The sequence below is a fragment of the Zonotrichia albicollis genome, chromosome 16 (genome assembly GCF_047830755.1).
Source record: "Zonotrichia albicollis isolate bZonAlb1 chromosome 16, bZonAlb1.hap1, whole genome shotgun sequence".
Lineage (NCBI taxonomy): Eukaryota > Metazoa > Chordata > Aves > Passeriformes > Passerellidae > Zonotrichia > Zonotrichia albicollis.
The window spans coordinates 2,771,572-2,793,300 of NC_133834.1; the positions used below are offsets into that span (position 1 = coordinate 2,771,572).

General features: G+C 55.2%; 1 protein-coding gene across 9 annotated transcripts in view; it reads right to left on the bottom strand.

Annotated features, from left to right (window-relative positions):
* The window catches only part of MPRIP (myosin phosphatase Rho interacting protein), a 72,630-nt gene that overhangs the window by 46,378 nt on the left and 4,523 nt on the right, over positions 1-21,729 (bottom strand). For all 9 annotated transcript variants that reach the window (XM_074553137.1, XM_074553133.1, XM_074553138.1 and 6 more), the window contains exons 2-3: positions 14,947-15,024; positions 13,081-13,146 (exon numbers count right to left, since the gene is read on the bottom strand). In XM_074553137.1, coding sequence (XP_074409238.1) covers positions 13,081-13,146; positions 14,947-15,024 — 144 coding nt within the window. The remainder of the gene's footprint in view (positions 1-13,080; positions 13,147-14,946; positions 15,025-21,729) is intronic.

A 21,729-nucleotide genomic window follows, 5' to 3' on the forward strand; every position in this document is an offset into this window, starting at 1 on the left:
TAGAAACACCTCCAACCATCAACCCATGGCACTGCCAGGTCCTCCACTAAACCACATCCTCCTAAGCACCACATCTATGCGTTCTTTGAACACTTACAGGGATGGTGACTCCTTCCTTCCCTGGGCAGCCTGTTCCTGTGCTTGACCACTCTTTCATTACAGAAATTTTTCCTAATATCCAATAAAACTCCTCTGGAGCAACTTGAGGCTGTTCCCTCTTGTTAGCTCTGAGAAGAGACTGACCCGCACTTGGCTACCACCTTTCAGGGAGTTGCAGAGATCCCTTTTCAGATGTAGACTCGCCCCTTTTCAGCCATGCAAGGTGAGGCATGACCTCCTAAATCCCAGCTGGGGATGCAGCTCCCAAATCCCAGCTTGCATGCTCTGTGCACACACACACAGGGCTGGCTCAGCCTGCCCTGAGCTGCCCAGGTGCCAGGCTAGCATGGCTGGCACAGCAGCAGGGCTCTAATGAGCCCTTTGGGCTTCCTGCCACCAGGCACGAGGCTCTCGACAGGGCCACAACAGGGCCAGAGCACTGCGGTGGGCAGATTTATTACACTTATAGATCAGCTGGCAGGCTGAGCATCCTGGATTTATTAAATTAGACAAAGAGGCTGAAAACAACCTCTGTGGGCTCTGCAAAAGGATGGACTGGAGGAGTCACCCATTGAAGGGCAGCAGAAGGTTGTGCTCCCATATCCCCACAGCGGCTCTGCTTTCCCTGTGCCATCCAAGCAAGAGGCAGGTATCCTTTTCTTGGCCACCTGAGCACACCTTTCTCACCTGCAAACTTCCCTTTCACAGACAGAGGCACAAGCAGTGCTCTGCAGATGTGACCTGCCAATGTGCCTCTCTGTACTGGCTACAAACCTGTGCCAGCACAAGAAGGGGATGGGACACTTGACCTGATGTGCAGAAAGCAATGCAGAACATTCCCCAGATGGAAAAATGCCACAAATGCCACTTCCCCCAGCCCCACCACAGATTTCCCCACTGTTGACCCTGGGTCGCTCATCACAGGCGCTGACAGCCAGCTCCTGGGATTTGTTTTGCTGAAGGAATTCCCCATAGCCCCAGGTCACCCACCCCAAAGAGCTGGGATGGGTTAGAAAGTGCCACACACACCTGTCCATGCATGCCAGCCCCTGAAGAGCCCTCCTGAGCCTCCACCAGGACATAAAACAACATCAGCTCCCCTTTTACCAGTGGGATGGAAATTTCTTCCTCGGGGAGCACTTTGAGAAGGGGGTGAAGTGCAGGGGCTGGGCAGGAGAGTTCAGCCAGGGGCCACTTTTCAGCAGAGTCGGTGTTTATGTGCACAGACAGCGAGTCTAAACACTGAGCGGGGCCGGGAGCTGCTGCAAACTGGCTGCGTGCACCCCTGGGCTCGTCTCCCACCCAGTGCCACCTCAGCCAGGCACGGCCAGCACCCATGCCAGGGGTGCCCAGACAGCAGGTTTGGGGCCACACATCCCATGTGCAGCCCCATCCCCACGGGCACCCATCCTGCAAGCGGGCGCTGGAGCGGAGCGAGCCCGGCCCGGGCTGTGCGGAGGCTGGAGCCGGCTCCTCTTGGCCTTATAAGGCTATTTTCGCACTGCTCTTGCAGCTCCCAGCTGCTCCCCACTCCAAAGCAGGGTCGGAGTTGGCAGCCAGAGCCTAGCCTGCCTCTTTCCTGTTAACCTCTTTCCTGCTGAACAGCCTCTCAGGGGTCTGTGCATGGTGGGAACAGCCGTGTCCAGTCCTGGCACAACCAGACGTGCTGGGCAGGGAGGGTCAGCAAACCCACTGGTGGTCACCAAGTGGGTTCAACCTCTCTCAGCAGGGCTGTCTGACCCTCTAGGTCCTCAGCAGTATGGACAAATGCAGGAGCCTTTCAGGGAAGCTTGCAACCAGGGATATGCACATTCCACTTCCAATGCTGCTGGAGAGGAAGAGGGAGAGAGATGCAGAAGACATTGGCACCATGATGGGATGGTCAGCAAGGTCCCACCAGGGTGGGGTATCCAAAGGCTGCTCTCAGCTGCCATCCTGGCTGTTTGTGGACCAAACTAAAAGCCAAACGTTGTACAAAGAGCTTGGAGCATCTGCTCAAGCCCTATCCCAACTCTCTGGGGACCAAAGCAGAAGCCCAGAAATGCACAGGCATTTGCCAGGCCTGCAGTGCCAAAGGCACCACCTTGCAGCCCTGCAAACCCAAAAGTCACTCTTTCCTCTCGCTCTATGGGATTTAGATGCATTTAAAATGCAAAATGTTCTCTTCCCCTCTGAGGAGAGGGGTGGGAGGAATAGATGATAACAGATCCGACCCCATCTGCTCCCAGCTGCCAGCGTGGCATCTTCCCTGCTCCCAGATGCACAGGCACACCAGCCAAGGGGGAAACAAATATCTGCAGCCTTCCAGCAAGTTGTCATGGTAATCAGCCCAATGGCAAAAACCTGGCAAGACCACGGACAGACCAGAGCTTGGTGCAGAGATCATGACAGGATTTTCCTGGAGAGGGAACTGCAGTTGTTTGGAGGTGGGAAGGAAAAACGGGCTTCATTTGCATCTTGATACTTGAATCTTAAATTGCACTGCTCCAAATTGGCCTTGTCAACTTTATCCTCCACCCCCTCGGTGTAGGAGACGAGTCCCAGGTGGTCCCTGCACCGCGTGCCAGGCACACATGTGCAGGAGCTCAGCACCACCTCTGTGCTCACAGAGCCTCCTCAGCAGCAAGGGCTTCACCAAACACCAGCAAACACAGCTCCCTGAGGTCACCCACACACCAAGAGGGCCAGACACACAGTGATGCCAGTTTTGGACACGGCTCAGGAGGAGGAAAGCTTGGATTGAGGCAGGATGACCTCTACCCATGTTGGCCAGTTCCAGCTGGAAATGGATTTCTGCTTCATGGGGGTGAGGGAACATGACCAAGGTAATTGCCATCCAAGGAAAGCAGAAAATTAGATCAATCAAATCCCTGTACCTCCCACTACGTAAACTCACCTCCCTTCCAGCCTAGAGGGAAAGGAGGGACAGATCTCCTCCTCCTCACCATCCCACAGCCTCTCCTGCCAATACAACCAAGCAGAGGAATCAGTGTAAGAACACCGGGACAGACCAAGCCATCAGCAGCATCACAGCCATGAAGAGCCATCTCCAACAGCCATTGTCTGGAACTCTGGATAATTTCACGGTGCAGCCACGGTGGTGAGGTATCCCCAGGACTGTCAATACAGGTCTTGTACCGGCACCCAACAACTGCAGAGGAGGAGACAACAGCCCTGGGGATCAGCAGCACCAGATCCACCAGAGGCTCCGGCAACTCCCACGGGCGCAGATGCTTCAGTGGAAGTTCTTGAATCCGGCCAAATTAGTCTGGAAATCTCATTATTCCCCAGCACTGCTCTTATGAGCTTTGCAGAGCTTCCTGCCGGGCTGGGAATACCAGGAGGCCGGGCTCCCAGGGCCCTGGGGGTCTGCAGCTGGAGGTGTGAGAGTTGGCCAAGCCTAAGAGGTTGGCTTGGCTTGGCCAACCAAGCAGCAGCCACATCCTGTACCCCACACCCTACAAAGAACCCCACACCCACTCTGTGTTGCTTCCAGCAACTTCCAGACCAGCTTGGACCCTGCAGACCTTCCCAAAAGCCAAGATGATGGCTGGAGAGAGTTTCCCAAACTTTGACCATTGGCCATCTCACCAAATGGTACAAAATGAGAGCCTTCTGGGCAGTTCCAAGGAGAAAAGCTCCCAACAGGCACACACATGACTGTTGTGGGGGAAGGAGACCACCCAGCAGCAGCTTGAGCTGGCCTTTGCTGCCACAGGCATGATGTGATGGAGGCACTGACACTGATAGCAAAGAGCTGGCCTGGCCAGGCAGGCACCACCAGGTCCACAGGCAAGTGGCACCTGGGGTAAGGAGTGCTTTAAATGCCCAGGAAAAATTCACTACTAACACGTAAGGCTGCTGGAACTGTCCCAGGGTAGCAGCATTTTCTCCCTAAACCTGCTGCTCACATCTGGCTCCTGTAGAGGAGCACAGGGAGAGGAGGGAATTCACAGCCCTGTGCGGCTCCCAACCCCTCCTTTGGGAGCAGCTGTGCAGAGGGGAGCAATCTGGGGCTCGTGCACGTGAGGGGGATGAGCACAACAGATTTCTCCATGCTCCATGCCTGGGATGACAGACTTCACTCCCCCCCAGCACTGGCCTGTACATGGCATTAACCACCCATGCAAGCCAAACATCCCCTCCCTCCACACATCTGCTCCATCCATAATCCCTGCTGTCCCTCCCCTAATGGGAAAGCAGCCAGGAAAGTGAACCAAAACCCTAATTATATCCCAGTAGCTCCCCAGCGCCCTGGTGATCCCTGAGCCTTTATCGATGCGATCGCAGCAGGGTTGATGAAATGTGGAGCAAAGGGCCAAGGCTGGGTGTGCTCCAAAACCCCACCTTTCTCTCCAGTCACACCATCACAACAGGTGGAAATCCTGCATGAGGTCAGGATGCTGCTGGGACGCTTCTAAAGCCACGCTGTGTGCCTGTTCCCTCTGCCTCCTCTGCCCAAGGACCAGCCACCCACAGCAAAGGGAACTGGGAGGAGAGTGGGGACAGCCATGGGGCACAGTGGGACAGCAGCCCACGGCCTCACTGCAGCTTCCCTGGGCTCTGCTTGGCCATAAAATCATGGAGAGCCACAGCACCCAAGGCCTGGGGGGTGCAAGAGCCAAGACCCCCATGATCATGTCACAGAATCACAGAATGGTTTGGGTTGGAAGGAACCTTAAAGCTCATCCTTATGAATTCATCCAATGGTTTTGGTTGGAAGCGACCTTAAAGTTCCAGCCCCTTGCCATAGGCAGGGACACCTTCCACTATCCCAAGTTGCTCCAAGCCCCATCCAACCCAGCCATGGACACTTCCAGGGATGGAGCAGCCCCAGCTTCTCTGGGCAGCCTGTGCCAGGCTCTCCCCATCCTCACAGGGAAGAATTTCCTCCCTGCATCTGCCATGGCAGCAGAGATGTGGCACAGCTGTGGAGTGCATGCCAGGAAAAAACCTCCATGGAAGGTGGTTTTTTCCTGCTTTCCCCAGCTCCTGGAGCACCCCAAGCCCCACATGCAGCACCTCTCTCCTGCAGCAGCAGCACAAGAGGAGCTGTGCTGCCTGCAGGAGCAGAGCACAAGGCTGTTAACACACTCCCACAAACCAGCTCCTGGATGGGATCCTGCAGGAAGGAGGTGAAGGGTAAGTGAAGCTGCTGCACACGTGATTTACCTATGGTAATTTCAACTTTCAGCAGAGTTGTCTGGCTGTTTTATCTCGTTGCCTGCTTGCAGTCAGACTTCAGTGACTGCAGGGAAGAGCCTCCTCTGTAGCTTTGAAGAAACAGGGCAAAATAAAAAGATCTTACAAAATACACATTACCAAGAGCACATTCACACGCTGTTACCTGGTTCTCCATAAAGGAAAAACAGTATTTTGATTTTTTTTTCTACTTTTGTATCTTGCAGCCCATGGTAAGTAAATGAGCAAGACCAATAATCAAATCTGCCTGGAAATTCTCATTTTTCACCAGAAATGCCCTAAAACAGCACAAACAAAAGGAGGAAGACTCCTGCAAAACCCCTGCACTTGGTAACCCTGAGAAAAGCTGTTTACAAAACCTCACTGAAGACCTCAGCTTGTCTCCACGCAAGTTTTAACCTGACGTTCCTTTCACAGCCTCCAAACCTGATGAATAATTCATGCCTGGGATAAAGCAGAAATATCATATTCACCAATGCTTACCTAACAGAGAAACAAAGATTGCAAATAAGTAATTTATTAACCCCGAGCCGTGTTGCTGCTTGAACAGAGGGCACAACTTGGGTTTTGGCAGAAAATCACTCCTGAGTCGAGGCAAGAGCACACTGAGACCCTCATTCTCACCGTGCTCCAGCACAAACGCGCCTTGTCCTGGACTCAGTGAGATGCCAGTGGGGGGAAGCCCCCCAAGAGCAAGGCTGGGAGCTGCCACCCTCCTCATCCTCATCCTCATCCTCATCCTCCTCCTCCTCAGGGGTCACAGCCACCCCTGCCCTGGTGGGAAGCCCACAACCCCACACTCGCCCACGGCTCCAGCCGCTTTCTCAGGCATTCCAAAATTTGGCCGGAGTCTCTTTTTGCAGCACGCCCCCCTCCACGGCTGGACGCCTGCCTAATTGTGTATTTATTTATTTCTGCATTTTCCCAGCTCCCCGCACTCACTGGCGCAGGGCGGAGGGGAGGGGGGGAAACCAAGGCCGGCTCCCAACGCGGACCCAAAAAAAATTAAAAATAAATAAAAAACAACAAAAAAAAAAGAAACCCAAAAAAGAGGGAGTGCAGCTCCCCACATTCCCCAGAGGGTGGGAGGAAGCCGGGAAGCGCAGGGCTGGCTGGGAAAGGGGTGGGAGCGGGGGCAGGAAGGGGGGACGCCAGCGGCATCGCCCACCCCCTTCGCTTTGTGCGCGCTTGGGGAAATTAAAAATAGCTGCGTCCAAAGAGTGGCTGCAAGCGCCACAAAGAGCGTGTTGAGCGGAGGCAGCTGCAAGCTATTTGCTGCCCCTGGTAATCAGCATCTCGGCTTGCAGATCCCCTCCGGCCCCCCCAGCCCCTTCCTCCCCTGCCAGAAGCTGCCGCTGCCTTTCTCCAACCCACATATGTCATGTCAACAATCAATGAATGCAGGATCTCTGCCGGGGGAAAAAAAAAAAGGGGCAACGCGCTTTGATTTTTGGAGCAGCTTTGTTGCCTCGTTCCATTCATGTCCTCGTCCTCCTCTCTGAGCTGTCACTGAGGGGTTTGCAGCACTGAATCCCACCAGTCCGTGCCAGGATAGCTCTTGATCCTCAGTGGGAAGAGGGATGTGCCAGCTGCTGGGATGCTGCTGCTTCCAGGAGCAGGGAAAGGGATGCTGTCACCCAGCTTCACCCAGCCTGCAGCTCCCAGCCCACTGGTGGTCCTCACCAACCTGATAGGGTGGAAAGAATTAAACCAAACCATCCACACCACTTGGCTGCAGCTGGTGGGCTCAGGGGTGTTCAGCAGGCATCTCGTTTCACATCCCCTCCCCAGCACCAAGCAACAGGAGGGTGAAAAACTGGAATTTTTGTTGGTTTGGTCATTCACATGTGCACTGGCACGACCACCCAGGGACTGGGGGATGATTGGGAGCCCAGCACTGCCTTGGCTTGGAAAGAGCTGGGATCAGGCACCCACCTCTGCCCCTTGCTCTGCTGCCTGGGGGCACCTCAGGGCCCATGCAGGGTAACTGCTCAGCCTCAGCTGTGCCATTTCACTGCCAGCCCTGACATCTTCCCTCCTAAATGCCACCAGAGCTTGATTTCCACATTAACCTTTTCCAGCAGATACAATTTTTCCTTCACCAAGAGCCTGCAGCTAGGCTGGAAGCCAAAGGTCCAGGAGTCACAAAGGAACTGCAGCTGCTGCAAGTGCCTGTTTCACTCTGCCCCCCCAAGGAACAAGATAAATGCAATTTAAACTCCAGCTTGCTTCCCTCGCTGCTCTGGCACACGTCTTCTACAGAAAAGTCCTGAGGGACGAGGAGTGGGGAAAAAGCAGAAGGATGGAACCACTTGAACCCGTCCCTGCTGCTCAGCCTAAGAGCAATTCCAGCTTTGTGGCTCACCCTGCTTTAGACAATAGGGGCTGTGTTGTTTCCAGGAAGGAAGCACCTGGGCCAGGTCATCAAAGCAGCTTGTGTTAGGAGGTCGCTGGCTGCATCCAGCTTTCAACTCCACTTTCATCCTCTTTCTGCCTGTTTACTCCCAAACCTCCCACCACGGATTGTTCCACACCGGGGCCTCTCCTGAGAGGGTCCTGCAGCCATGAAATATCCTTCTTGGGGGGCTTGGATGTGGACAACAGTGATCTCCAAAGCTCAAAATAAACCCAGGCACTTTTGGGGCCCTGATGATGTCCCTGGTCATTGTCAGTTGCCAGGACTCGTAATGGAGCCATCCCTGGAGGAGAACTTCCTACTCCCTCAGCTCCCTCTCAAATTCTCCTTCTGCAGCCCAGCAGTTTTACCTTCTCAAACTAAAAGCCAAACTAAAAGACATAAACCAGAAGAGGGTTCAGCAAATGTAGGGAACCATTCCTGGAGGAGCCCAGGGTGTCCTGACAGCAGAACCCACCTCCCACAGCATCTGGGGCCAGGCACTTGGAGCATGAACACCCCAAAGTCACCCCACACCCAACCCCAGTAATGACACTTGCATCAGCATCAAGACAGACAATATAAAAGCACAAATGAAGATTTGTGTATCCTCCTCTCACCCCCTTCAAGGCTGCTTGGTCCTGACCTCAGCAATGTCCCAGGGAATGAGCTCCCAGGGCTCCCTGTAGGTTCACGGACTTTATTCCCCCAAATCAGTATTGAAAATTAAACACAATAAATTCCTCAAAGATCTCTGAGCTCTGTTCAGAGTCACTAGCACTCGTCTAGAGCAATCACAAGCATGTCCCCTCTCCCTGGTGTCCCTTTCCTGCCCAGCTTTCCTGAAGGAGAAAGGATCTCTGCTTCCCAATTTTCCCATCATTTCCTTATTGCTACTGCATCCTCTATGACATACACACCAAATATCCCACACAAAACCTCACAAATCATCATCCACCCTGACTTGACTACATCCAGAAAAAAAACTGGGATGGGGGGTCCCTGTCACTGTCTGAGCCTCACACAGTCACTCCCACCCAGCCTTTCTGTCTCTGCTTACTTTAAATTTCAAACATGCTTTGATTCAAGCCAAAAGCTTTTTATGCTAAACAGAAACTGAAAGTCTTGATCTGGCAAAGAGAGGCACTGGCAAAACTGTGTCCATGGTGGGAACCACTGATGATGAGGGGAATGGGGTTTGTAAAGCCCGGTGCTCCCACGGAGGAGGGGGCAGGGAGAGCTTGGAAACACTTAAATGGCAAAATGTGTGGAAAAAGTAAGGACAGAGAGGCCAGGATGTTTAAGGTTCGTTTTTAATCCCTGCCAATGAATTTCAGTTCTGTGCCAAAACTGAAGTAAACTGCTTTGATCTAAAAAGGAGGGGGAAAACACACACACACACGGGCTCTCGGCTTCTTAAAACAATACAGATGACAAAGGAGGTAACTACAATGAGAATCAACACAGCACAGCTCTGCTGACAGGGACATTTTAAAATGCCCCTTTCCTCCAAATAAAGAGGTGTTTGGAGGGGGGTGAATTAGGAAACAACAATCACACAGGTCTGTGGATCACAGCATCAGCAAGCATGCATCCCTTCCTCTGATCCCCCTCCAGCTGCCACCAATGCTTGCACCATTCTCCTTTTTCACCCATTTATCAGTTCCTTAGGTTTCTGTGGCCAGGAATGGAGCCTGGGGCCAAGCAGGTCTCCAGATGTGACCCCAGAGCCCTGCTGTGGAGTGCCAGACCTCCCACCTCTGAGCTGGCCTCTCTTCTCCTATTTATACCCCCAGCCCAGGGGTCCCACTGCTCCCTAACCATTGCCAGATGCCAGGCTGGCCTCGCTCTCCATCCCACCCCAGTCCCACCAGCTCCCTCCTGACCTCCCTCCCTGCCACCACAGGCTGGAGCAGGGATGTCTGCTCCATTGTACTGAGGTTAATGACATTATGATCCATCTGAGCTCCTGATTTAGGAGCAGGACCACCCTGCTGTGAGCTTGGGAAGGGTCTGCAGCACCACCATGGAGGACACAACCATCCAACCCCAGCAATCCTGGTATTGAGGTGGCTGACCAGTGATTCAAGCATCCTCCTAGATCCCTTCCCAACTTCACACAGCAATTTGACTCCAGCAAGTTACAGGAAGGGTAAAGATAGAGCTCACACATTTCATCAAGCTGGCAAGTGCCAGACACAGACTGAGGTCAGCTTGTTGCAAAATGGGTATTTCCTGCACAGGGATGCTGCTCCTGAATCCCTGCAGGGAAACTAAAAGAGCCCATCCAGAAGGTGCTCTCACCTTGCCTCTCTCATCCACAGCACCAGCGAGTCTGAGATGCTCCCAGACAAGCCCAAATTTTGTCCTGTTTTCAAACCAGCATATGCACAAAGCAAAAAGCCTCTAAATTAATAGTGTCAGCTACCAAAAGGAAGCCTGATGTGACATGAGAATACCCCAGGGAGGATGCAAAATGCCAACCTAGTATAGACCCCAGCTCAAGAGAAGCAGCACAGGGGTAAACTGAGGCACAGAGACAAGGCCTGGCTTGGACATGCAGTGATTCATTAAGAAGCTGGCCTGGAGATCCAGACCCACTCCTCTGACCTGCCCCAGCCATGGGCCTGGATCCATGCCCAGGCAGAGGCTGAGGCCACAGCCCACCTGCAGCCCCAGGGAGGGACATGGCAGAGCTCTCCATCCCCACAAACCCCTCCTGCCTTTCCATTCCCACGCAGGCTGACTCTATAAATAGAGACCTTGGCCGCTAATTATAGATCACAGCAATCAAAACAAAGGCAGCCAAAGCTCTGCACTTGCCACTCGCTGCCTCTGGCCCCTGAGCCCTGCACTGTTCTTGTGGCAGCTCCCAAATCCCAACCAAACCCTCCCAGCACCGCAGTGGGTTGGTGCTGCTCTTCCACAGCAGTGGTTGCAGTGGAGACCACAGGCTGCTCTACCAGGAGAACTGAAACTTGTCCTTGGACACTCACAACACAGCAGCTCAACCCCAAGCCTGTTCTCTCCTGCTTTCCCTCAGTAAGAGTGGCTTTGTCATCCTCCAGCTGCTGCAGAGAAGCATCAGCCCATCATCATCAGCGCCAGCATGAAGGTTTATCAAACAGCAGGAACAAGCCAGCATCAGGTGCAATCGTGGATGTTCAGGATGGGAAGGCATCCCCAAGTGATCACACAACCTCCACATCCACCCTCGGCTGAGAGGCAGGAATTTCTGCACGTCTGAGCAGGCTCAGCTTAGGCAGGGCTGGGAACAGCTGCTGGCACGGTCCCTGCAGAGGGAAGGGGGTGGGATCTCCTGGGCATTCCCAGTGGCCAGGCTGGACCTGGGTGCCACCACCAACTGCACCCAGCCTGAAAGAGGGAGCCCCCAGGGAGAGAGTCTGGCAGCTCAGCCTGGTCTGAGGGGGTGAAGGTCCAGAGCCTGTGCAAATTCTCCCCATCGCAGCCATCATGCAGAACTCATTTTGTTTTCAGACTGGAACTATGGCAGAGCAAGGACAGACAGAATGACTGACACAGAGGAAAAAAAGGTGGCCAAGCAGGAGCACAGACTCAGGATCAGCTCTGGGATATCCCTGGGCAGGTCTCACGAGAGAACAGGACAAGCAGGACAGCTGGTGCCTGCTCCAATCCAACACCAAACTTTACCCATCCCTTGGCAAAAGGCTCCCTGTGCCCAGTGCTGCCCCATTCCCCAGACTCTGAGTATCACAGCACCCACATCTCTGGGGACTCCATGAGGTCTCCTCAACCTGGGCTTGTGCTTTGAGCTGCCCCTCCACACCCCACTGCTCTCCAGCCTGCTGGGAGCCAGGAGCAGAACCTCCCTGGCCAGGCTCAGCAATGTCTCCACCAGCATCAACAGCCCAGGACTCCCTCCCAAGCTCACTCCTCCCTCCCATTCCACTTTAATAAGAGCAGAAATTGCCAAACCCACAAAATTAATGTCTGAAAGGTTCAAGCAGAGCCATTTAATCCCAGCCTGCCACTGCCTGGGAGGTCTCCTGCTGCCTCAGACCCTCCTGGGATCCATCACACCACAAGTGGCCACGGGGCAGCGAGTCCAGGAGCCAGCACAGGGCTGTCACACTGCCCAGGACACCATCCCATGCTGCACATGTGTACCTTCCCTTTTTTGTTTGTATTTTTCCACTTTCTCCCTTCTCGAGGGGAAAAAGCCCAACAGGTGCCTGGAGAGCTGTGGGATGCTCCTGCTCTCCTCTGGGTGCTCTCTGTGGCACAGGGCTGGGGCACTGCCTGTCTGCTTCTGCCCAGATGTGGCAGAACCTGGGGCAGCTCAACCTCCCCAGGATGCAAAACAGCAAAAAAATATTCCAGATTGTGTCTCCCAGCATTTCTGCACCTCTACCCTCAGACTGGGCATCTCCCTACTCCACCCAGACACAAAGCACCCTCCTGTCAGCGTAGGACAGGAAACAGCAGCCCAGTGTAGAGCCAGGTTGCTGACATTGAAAATGTATTAAAGCCTCCACTGCTCCTACCAAAGACATTTAAATTATTTAGGGCACTTGGACCAACCCCAAGTAAAAATACAAACAAACACAGCATGAAATCTGAGCCACACTCGCCGAGCCTCCTCATTCCACGGTGCCCTCACAGGAGGTACTGGAGGAGGACCAAGGCACACTGACCTCTCAGCCTCCCTGCCACAGACACAGGTCCCCATGTGTCCCTGTCCCACAGGTGTGCTCTCTCCAGCTGGCTTCCTGAGCCTCCTGCCCAGGCAGATCCCAGCACATGGGCACCCACTGTGCCAGCCTGCTCAGCCTTGGGCAGCTTCCCATGGGCTTCCTGTAGCCAGCAGGATGGATCAGCAGTCCTGGGTGCTCCTGGGACTGACCTACTGGGCTCTTCAGCCCCACTCTGCAGCTCCCAGTGAATGGGTTTGCCTTCCTTTGATCACCTTTTACTGCTGGGAACAGTGCTGGTGACAAGCTGCAGCTCCAGGGCGTTCCAGCTGACCTACTTTCCACGGGCATCACTAGGCAGGGCCTCCTCCTCGGACACTGCCAAGGTGATTCACCACATCCAAAACCCAGCTGGCACCGGGAAACTGGGCAAAAAGGAGGGGGAACAACCTTGGGGACCCCCTCCAGCACTTCCTGCCAGTGTGGGATCTGTCAGCAACTGCTGAATCCCATGCCAGGCAGGACTCGCACGCCTCCGAAACACCCACCCGTCCTCTGCAGAGTGCCCACTGAGCTCCCACACAAACCCAGCCTGGCACAGAGTCAAACCCAGTGAGCACAACTCTCCTCCAGCTTGGCAGAGCACTCCAAGGGCAGCAGATAACCCAGCTGATCCATCCCCAGAGCTGGTCAGAGCCAGGCAGCACTCACCATCTCGTCGAGGGCATAGCGCAGCAGCCCGTGCTCGTAGAGGATGAAGAACCGACGCTGCCATTTCTGCAAGAGAAGACATGAGGTGGGTCATGGCAGTGCCCACCAGCCCCTGGCCCTTGCTGGGAGCACTGGAGCTGCACATCAGCTGGCAGGGCTCTGTGTGCATCAGCCCACACTGTCCAATGCTCACTGCCCTGAGCTCTGGCAGCCTCAGGACTTTGACCGCTCCCGTTCAGAGCCTGACCACCCTCTGGGGGAAGAACCTTTTCCTAATATCCAAACTAAACCTCATGACTCAGGTTCATACCACAAGTACTGCAGACACCATAAGGATCCCCAAACTAAATGCTCTCAGCCCTCAGCTTCATCCTGCACCATCTATTCCACCATCCAGTGCTGGGGGTTGACAGGGTGTCATGTCAGATGTCCCCCAGCAGCACATGAGCTCAGTTTGGATGGTGGCTGCACTCCTGGCATGGCTCTGCCCAGGCAATCCTGGCACCATGCTGGCACTGCTGCCTCTGCAGCTGCACAGCAAATCAGATTGGAGAACTGATCTGGCTGGAAAACTGCCTTTTTTTTTTTCATGTGTGCCAGGTTGTTTTCAGCCAAGAGCAAAAACTGGTTGAGCAGGCTGAAATAAAAAAGTCCTGGATTCATAGCCCCAGTGCAGCAATTCTTATCTCACTTTTCTCAGCCCTTCGGGCAAAGTCCAGAGTGCTCAGGGACAAGCAGAACCAGGGAGGACCTTGTGGACCTCCACAAGCCCCAGCTTAGCAGGTAGCCTGGGTTTTGGGGAAACCTGGGTCCCAATGTCCCCTTTATGTCAGGCCAGCAAGCCTATGACAAGCTGTGACTCCAAATAATAACCCATATACCCCAGGCTGAACTCAGAACCCAATTCTTGCTCATTCGGGAGCGATTTTTTTATTACAAACAGCTCCCAGAACATTTTGGCTGCGTGACAGAGGGTTCACGGACCATTGCCATCCCTCCCACGCACAAGACAGCCCCATCCTGGCAGGCTCAGCAGCCAGCTCCCTGCAAGACAAGCTTGGGGACAGGCTGGAAGTCCTCGTCACAAGCTAGCAGTGAAAGGAGCTCAGCCTGGCCACATCCTTCTGAGCCTCACACCCCCCCCAGGACAGGAAAGTGGGGGATGCTCCAACCCCACAGGATGCTGCTGTTTCTGCCAGGCATGAGAAAACCCCTTTGGGAAGGAGCTGAGTGTGTCCTGCTCTGTCTGCAGGTCACTGCTGCCAGCACTTGGCTTCAGAGCTCTGCAGGGTTAGAGCAAATGGGAACCTCCACTCAGCCCCTTCCTTGCTGCAGGACCTGCCTGACACTGGCATATCCACACTAGGGGATGGGATGCAGCCTCCCTCTAAAGCTCTGGGCATGTTCATGACGAGCTGCAGAAAATAAAGTAGTTTCCAAGCCCCAAAGGAAAACTAGGAGCTTTTCTGATGGTCACAGCACAGCTCAGAGTCACACAGCCCACACCCCACTGGCCTGAGCGCCTTCCTGGCAGCATGGCACGTGCCAGGCAAAGCAGAGCAGCATCAAAACATCAAAAAGCAAAAGCAACAAGCAATAAAACTGCACAGACTGAGCCTGACCCGCACCTGCAGTGCCCCAGGCTGCTGCCCAGCACAGGAGACCTTGCATCCTAGAGAAAGCATTCCAGCCTTGCTGCCAGAAACATCTCCCAGCTTCCTGGTTTGCACAAGAGAACGGGAGCATGGAGGTGCCTTCAGCACACTCCCAGGGTCACAGCCACCCCCATGGGCAGGGACAGCCCTGGCTGTTCTTCCTGCCACCCCCACCAACGTCATGGGGAGGGGATGTCTCAGCTTCACTTACCCGGGAGCGATGCACGGGGTTATCAAAGTCCGTTCCTTCCGGGGCCAGCAGCAGCCAGCCACCATAAATGGGTTTGGCCTGCAAAGAAACAGCAGAGAAACGCTCACACACAGAGGAAAATGGCTCAACACGGATCAGCACCACAGGGAATCAATGGTCAGGGACCATGGAAAGCTGCAGCAACCCCAGCACGAAGGCAGCTGTGTGAGCTCAGCCTCCTGCACGCAGGCAAGCTCAGCCTTCCCAGTGCAGGGAACGTGGTGTCTGATGGCAACCCGTGGTGTGACACACACTGTGTGCCAACGGGACTGAGACGAGGACTCGGGAGGAGGCAAAACCCCAGGCACAAACTCCAAACACAGCTGCTCCTGCATGGCACCGTGCCCGGAGCACCAAGCTCCGGCAGAGCCCATCCCCAGCGCGGCTCTTCCCGTCGCCATCGGCAGCGTGCCTCTACTCCAAAGCAAAAACACACTCCAAAGGAGAGCTCCATGTTTTCCGTTCGTTAATTAAGAGAGGAAAAACTACCCGGTGCTGGCAGTTCTCCAGCTCCCAGCCGCTTCCCGTGCTGTGCACATCCAACTCCTGCTTCCCTGCAGGGCAGCCCCTGCCAGCCCGCTCCCCCCAGCGAGCACACAGGAAGGTCAGAGCCAGGAGGAGGGAAAACAGCTCACTCAGCCAGCCGGGAAGAGAAAGGGAAAGAATACTCGGAAAGAACCTTGCAGCACTGCCGTGTGTCAGTGGAAAAAAAAAATATCCAGGCTCTTTCCACTGAGGGCTTGGATGCAGAAGCAGCCAGGGTGAAGCTGGCCCATGCCACAGCAGGCGTGGGATGGGGATGGGCACCGGGCATGTCCTCCCACGCAAACTCCCGTGGGCACCGCTCCCGCTGCCTTGTCAAGCTGTAAACGATGAGCCAACACCTGGCAAGGGCTGGGGCCAAATCCTGCTGCAAGAGTGGCAAGACATTGCCACACCAGCAAGGCGGCTCCACAGATACCAAGAGAGACCAGGAGGGAGGAAACCCAGAGCAGAGCCAGCTCCAGGAGACCCTGGCTCTGGGAACACTGCTTTCCACCATGGAACATCCATGCACGTCCATCCTGGCCCAGCCAAAAAGTCACAAGGACACACACTCCCAGCTCTTCTCTGACTGATTCAGTTAATCTTTGTGCTTTCATTCTTTTCCGTTCCTTAAAGTTTAAAACTGTTTCCAATTCAGTACCTCCCCTAGATTCCTCCTGCCAGTTTCTGTGGTTTTGTAATGTTAAAAAAAAGTTTCCCCTCTGGAAAAATCCCTGCAAACAATAGAAGAAACTGCCTATGCACCAGAAACTGTCAAATGCATGAAGCACTGAGTAAGCAAACTGGAAACACGCCGGAGGAGACCTTTTACTGTTTATAAAGTGAAAAGAAATAACAAAATCTCTTATCCCCTCCACAATATGACATACCAGCTCGAGGTGTTGCTCTCCCACCAGCTGGGAAAACATGATTTGAGAAGACCTTCCTTCCTTTCCCCTTTAAATGAGATTTAAACCAATGAAAACAAAGCAATGGGTTTGGGATCCAATTTGGGGGAGTCATGGGGGCCCAGGACACCCCTACAGCTGTTCCCACGACCCCAGTGGGGGCACAGAAAGGCACCTGTGTGCACGACCACCCTCCCTGGGTTTGGCAAAGGGCCCGGAGCCCCCCGTCAGCCCTGCCCAGCTCACCTGGATGCCGGTGCCCTGCTCGCCCGTGGCCCCCATGCCACCTGCAGCCGCTCAGCCCCGCTCCGTGCCCAGCTCTGTGCCCGACTCGGGGCCGCCCACGCTGGCAGCGCCCCGCAGGTGAGCCAGGCTGTGCCACTCCCCCGGCACACCCCGCCCGCCCCGCGCCCCCACCCAGAGCCGCCCGTGACGCATCCGTGCCCACGCCACGGCAGGGCTCCGCAGGGATCCCGACGTTCCCTTCGTGCTGGGACGTGGCCACGGCCACCCGTGCGGCCTGGGAAGAGCCAGACACCCCAAATGTCTCTTGTGTTTCACAGGGGAGAAGCAGAATTGCAAATCGCTACTGATGAACCATCAGAGACCCTTCAGCGGGTCACTGTGACAAGAAATGGAGTCCCTGAATTGCCATGAGAGAACTTGGGGTGAGTGCTGAGCAGCTGGGGTTTGCAAAGATCTTAGGAGTGGCCTCCACCATGCAGGAACAAGAGGATGACAGTGACAATAGCACGTCCCCAGTGCTTGGCACCATGACACCAGGGCAAGCACCCTGGTGATGCTCCAGACAGACGAGATGCAGGCAGGGCTCAGCTCTCCTCCATCCCAAGTTTTCCTCTCAGTGTCCCAGCACAGCTCCCAACCAAGACCAAGTGCTCAACTCAGCAAAGCCCCATGAGCAACAACTCTCCCTGACACAAGCCACAGCACTGCAGCCACCACAGCCACTCCGAGCACCCCACAGCATCCAGCCTGTGTGACAAACAGCAGGCAGGTCCCAGTGACACACCAGGGACAAAATAACTGTGAAACCAACAGGGGAATCATCACCAGGGCCAGCAGCAAGCAGCCTTAACCCAGTATCACAGGCATGAAATCCTGCCCTACCTCAGCCTGGCTCTCACCCCCCAGCAGACATTAATTTGCCTTCAGCCATTCCAATTTTAGCTCAAACTGTCTGTAAATAAACACCGAGCACCTGAAATATACACCCTTAACACAGAGCACGGTCATTTCTGTACCAGCATCATAAAAAAACCACCAGTGGGCTACACTTATTTTGGCAGAAGCATCCAATTGCAGATATTGAAACCAAAATAGCTGAAAGGTATGAATTAGAGCCAGGCAGCGTGGGCAGCCTGGTTCCACCCATCAACAAATGAACACGCTGCAGCGCTTTTTAAAGCCAAACCAAAACAAGCTCCTGCTAAAACCAAGCAAATGCCCAGAGAGATACAAGCCTAAATGAAAGGGATATGAATTAGCACACGAAGTGTCTCAAATAAGCTCATCACACCTGCATTGGAATGGTCCAGCTGAAGCAAGGTTTAAAATAAACCCGATGTGGGAGGCAGGTCCTGGAGGGTGCTGGAGCACCAGGATGGAGCTGGAATCACACGTCCTTTCCACTGGCTTGGCTTCCTCTGGAAAGCTCCTCAAGAGGAAGAAAATGCAACAACCAGCACTGAGCAAGACCTCCGAGCAAAAATTCCTTCTTCCAAGGATATTTGTCCAACTTCACACCTAGGATGGTGTTAGAAACAACCCCAGGGTTCCCAGGATGCCTTTGACCACGCAGGGCCCTGCTTGCCTCCTGGCAGCTCCGGTGGTATTCAAAGGGCAGCTCCACGTAGTTTCTCCACAGGCAGCAGCCACACAGGGTGCTCAGGCACTGGGTGGGTGGTTTTGCTTTTATCCAGAAGGTACCTGGCCGGAGGGTGAGCCACAAAATGCTGTGGGAGAGCAGAGTGGAGAGCGGCCGCTGATGGGGCTGGGGTGGGGTGACGCTCACCCCACCATCAGGTGAGAGGTGGGGCCGGTTTGCAGCCCCACGGTGCCCAGTCCATCCCTGGCACTGCTGAAGGCTGACTCAGGCAGAAACACCCCCACGTCACCGCTCCGCTTCCTGTCACACCTCTGGGAGTGCCCAGGTATCGGATCCCACCTTTGATCCGACACTGGAGCAGGGCTGTGGGGCACACCAGCACCTCAGCTGCCTCTCAGGTGGCTGTGACAGCCACTGCTTCCATCCCCTGAGCCCACAGTGCAGGCAGGGGGAGGACGCTGCCTCCAGCCCAGCGCCGGCAGCACGGCGGGTGGGAGGAAGCAGAGAAGGAAGCGGCCCCAGCTGGGTTTACACAAAGCTGTCAGGCTGCTGTGCTGATGCTGCCCAGGCATGGACAAACCACCCCAACCAGCTCCACCAGCACTGGGAAAACAATCCCAGCAGATGGGAAACTGGGCTTGAAGGACGTGCAGAGCCTCTCATCACTTCCCAGAGCCCAGGCTGATACAGGAACCCCTGCACACCCCCAGGGCCACAGGGCACCTGCCTCGAGAGGGCAGGATGGGCCACAGGAGCATGGCAGCCCATGGAGTGCCAAGCCACAGGGCTGGAGGTGGGCTGTGACACCAACCAGCTGCCTGTCGGACAGGCTTTCACACCTCCTGTGTTTTTGATGGTGCCTTCAGCTCTTCCCTCCCCACACAAACCAGCCAGGCACGCAGGACCCAGCAGAGCCACACGGTGCCAGCCCCACAGTGCTGCAGGAGCTCACTGCACAGGGTGGAACAGGAGAGCTGCACCAACACCCACATCCCCTCTTAGGGTCCAGACTCAATCCCACAGCAGAGCAGCCCCAACCCTGCTGGGGTGCTGCACACCTGGGTGGGCTGGGAGGCCCCCACAGCCTCTGCCCACCCACCCCACACGTTCTGAGGGAAGCCCGAATCCATTGCTGGGAGAGACTCCTGGCCCGGAGCGCGTGGCGGGAGGGATAATCTGTTTAGGCTGCCGGCAGACGTAATCAGCCTGTCTCGGGTGGAGGCAGGGCTTGTTTTGTTCAGGCTTGGCAACTGAGCGGGAAGGGGAAGAAAAATGGATTGTTGCATCGGAGCTTTAGGCTCTGCCTCCAGCACTGGGAGCAGGAAGCCCTGTGCACCAGGGGAGTGATGCCAGGGCTTCCAGCAGCCCCACAAAAAAATGATGTACCCAACCTACCCAGGTTGGGGGTGGATCCAAGGTGGAACTTGTTCCATCACCTTTATGGGTCAGCCCCAATATTCACCAAAGGAGCCTTTCTGACGGCAGTGCCTGCTGCTTCCCACACCCAGGGGAACAAACAGGGTGACAGCTCTCAAAGAGGGGGGACAGTAAGGTCATCATTGCCTGTGTGCTGTCTCCTGATCCACTCAGAGCTCTCCAGAGGCAGGGACCCATTTCTGGCACAGTTCAAGGAGAAAGTCACCACAAATACTGTGGTTGCAACCTCAAAATAGGAAATCTGGGCCGTTCCAGCTATGCTGTGCTCTCAGTTTTGCACACCTTGGAGCCAGGAGAACATCGCTGATGGATGAGTCGGAGCAGCCGTCACTCAGCAGGAATGGGGAAGGTGACACGGTGTTCAGGGAGGGAATGGGATGCAACAGCCAAGCAGGCGTTCCTGCCCACAGCATGGCTTCTAGGAACTGAGACAGGCATCACTTGATATTCTGTGTGCTCCCAGGGGGATGGCAGATGGAGACCCACCGGAGACCCGTGACCACGGCTGTCGGGAGGCTCTGCAAACACTGCTGTGCAAATCCATGCTCCAGCAGCAATCCCCAGGGCCAGGATGAAGCCCAGCCTCAGTAGTTAAGCTGCTTACATCCCTGTTTTCCTGCCTCTACAACATCTCCCCTCTGCTGTCTGTCACCTGGTGACGCCAAACCCCAGCGCGGAGGCTGCAGCGCTGCCTCTGAGCATCCACAACCATTCCTGAAACAAAAACACTCTCCCATCCCCCACCTCCTCATCCAAGTGGCTGCTCACTGCCCCTGGGTCCAGCCCAGACAGTGCTTTTTCCAGGACGAGACCTGGGCAGCTCCTGGAGGCCACTCTGGATGATGGAGAGAGTCCCCTCTCCATCCATATCCTGCTCTTCTGCCAAAACACATTTGCCACTGCCAGAGCTGCAAATCCCAGGCCAGGATTTCACCACTAACACATCTCCACATGCAGCACAAGGCAAAACCAGATCGGACAGACTGGACTTGGAGCACAAGGAGAACCAAGTGCCACTGCCACGGACCAGCTGTGGGCACTGTGTGTGACACAGCCCTCCTGGCACAAGGCTAGCACTGACCCAGTGTCGGCAAATCCCAAAGGACAGAGGTGCCCCGACAGTTTGCTGTGTGGGCAGTGGGAGTGACTGACCGACCAGAGGAACAGGAAGAGGAGAGGTTGGATTCACCCTTCGTGCAAACAGCCAGCCCCCTTCTGCAAACACCCCTGGTCCCAGGGCTGTGCTTGGGTCCCAGGGCTGCCATTGCCTGGGGCACTCAGAGCAAGAGCTGGCCGAGCCCGGCTGTGGCACGCACGGGGAATTGGTCAAACAGCAACAAAACAAAGCAGGACAGAATGGACTTTGCAATTCCAGCTCCTTCTCGAGCAGCCCCAAGCCGGTGTGCCTGGCAGCCAGCAGGAATATCTAACCACTTCCCACCACTGGCCCGCCTCAGCGCCTGGAGAAGCCGCAACATCTCTCCACAGTGCTGGAGAGGGGATTTATCACTCTGTCGGCTGCCGGCGCAGATAAGGTGCGGCGCCATGCAAAAACCCAGCAGCAAGAGAGTGTGAGCAAAGGGGACGGTTCTGCAGCACCCAAAGGCGCCGCCATGTCCCTCCCCTTGGGCCAGACAGAGGTTCAAGTGCTCCCCAAATCAACACCAGCATCCAACACAGCTTCCGAGTGCCCGCTGCCCTCCCTGCCTGCACGTCACTGCCCAAGGATGGGCAGAGCCACCATGAGCCTGCCCCCCAAGCCCCCTTGGCTGTGCCCTCCAAGTCCCTGACCTCCACAGCCACTCAGAGAGGCAAATTTGACATTTGCAGAGAAATCCCCCCCTGTTCAGTGCTAATAATCAGTCAAGTAGAGGCGGATTTTTGCAGCATGATACAAGCAGCGGGGAGCAGGGAATGCAAGCGCTGGGGCTGCTTTCCAGGAAAATGGGGGCTTTTCCTCCCAAAAAGGAGCAGAGCTGGAGGGAAAAGTGTGGCCGGGACATGATCCCTCACCCTGTCACCCTTTGG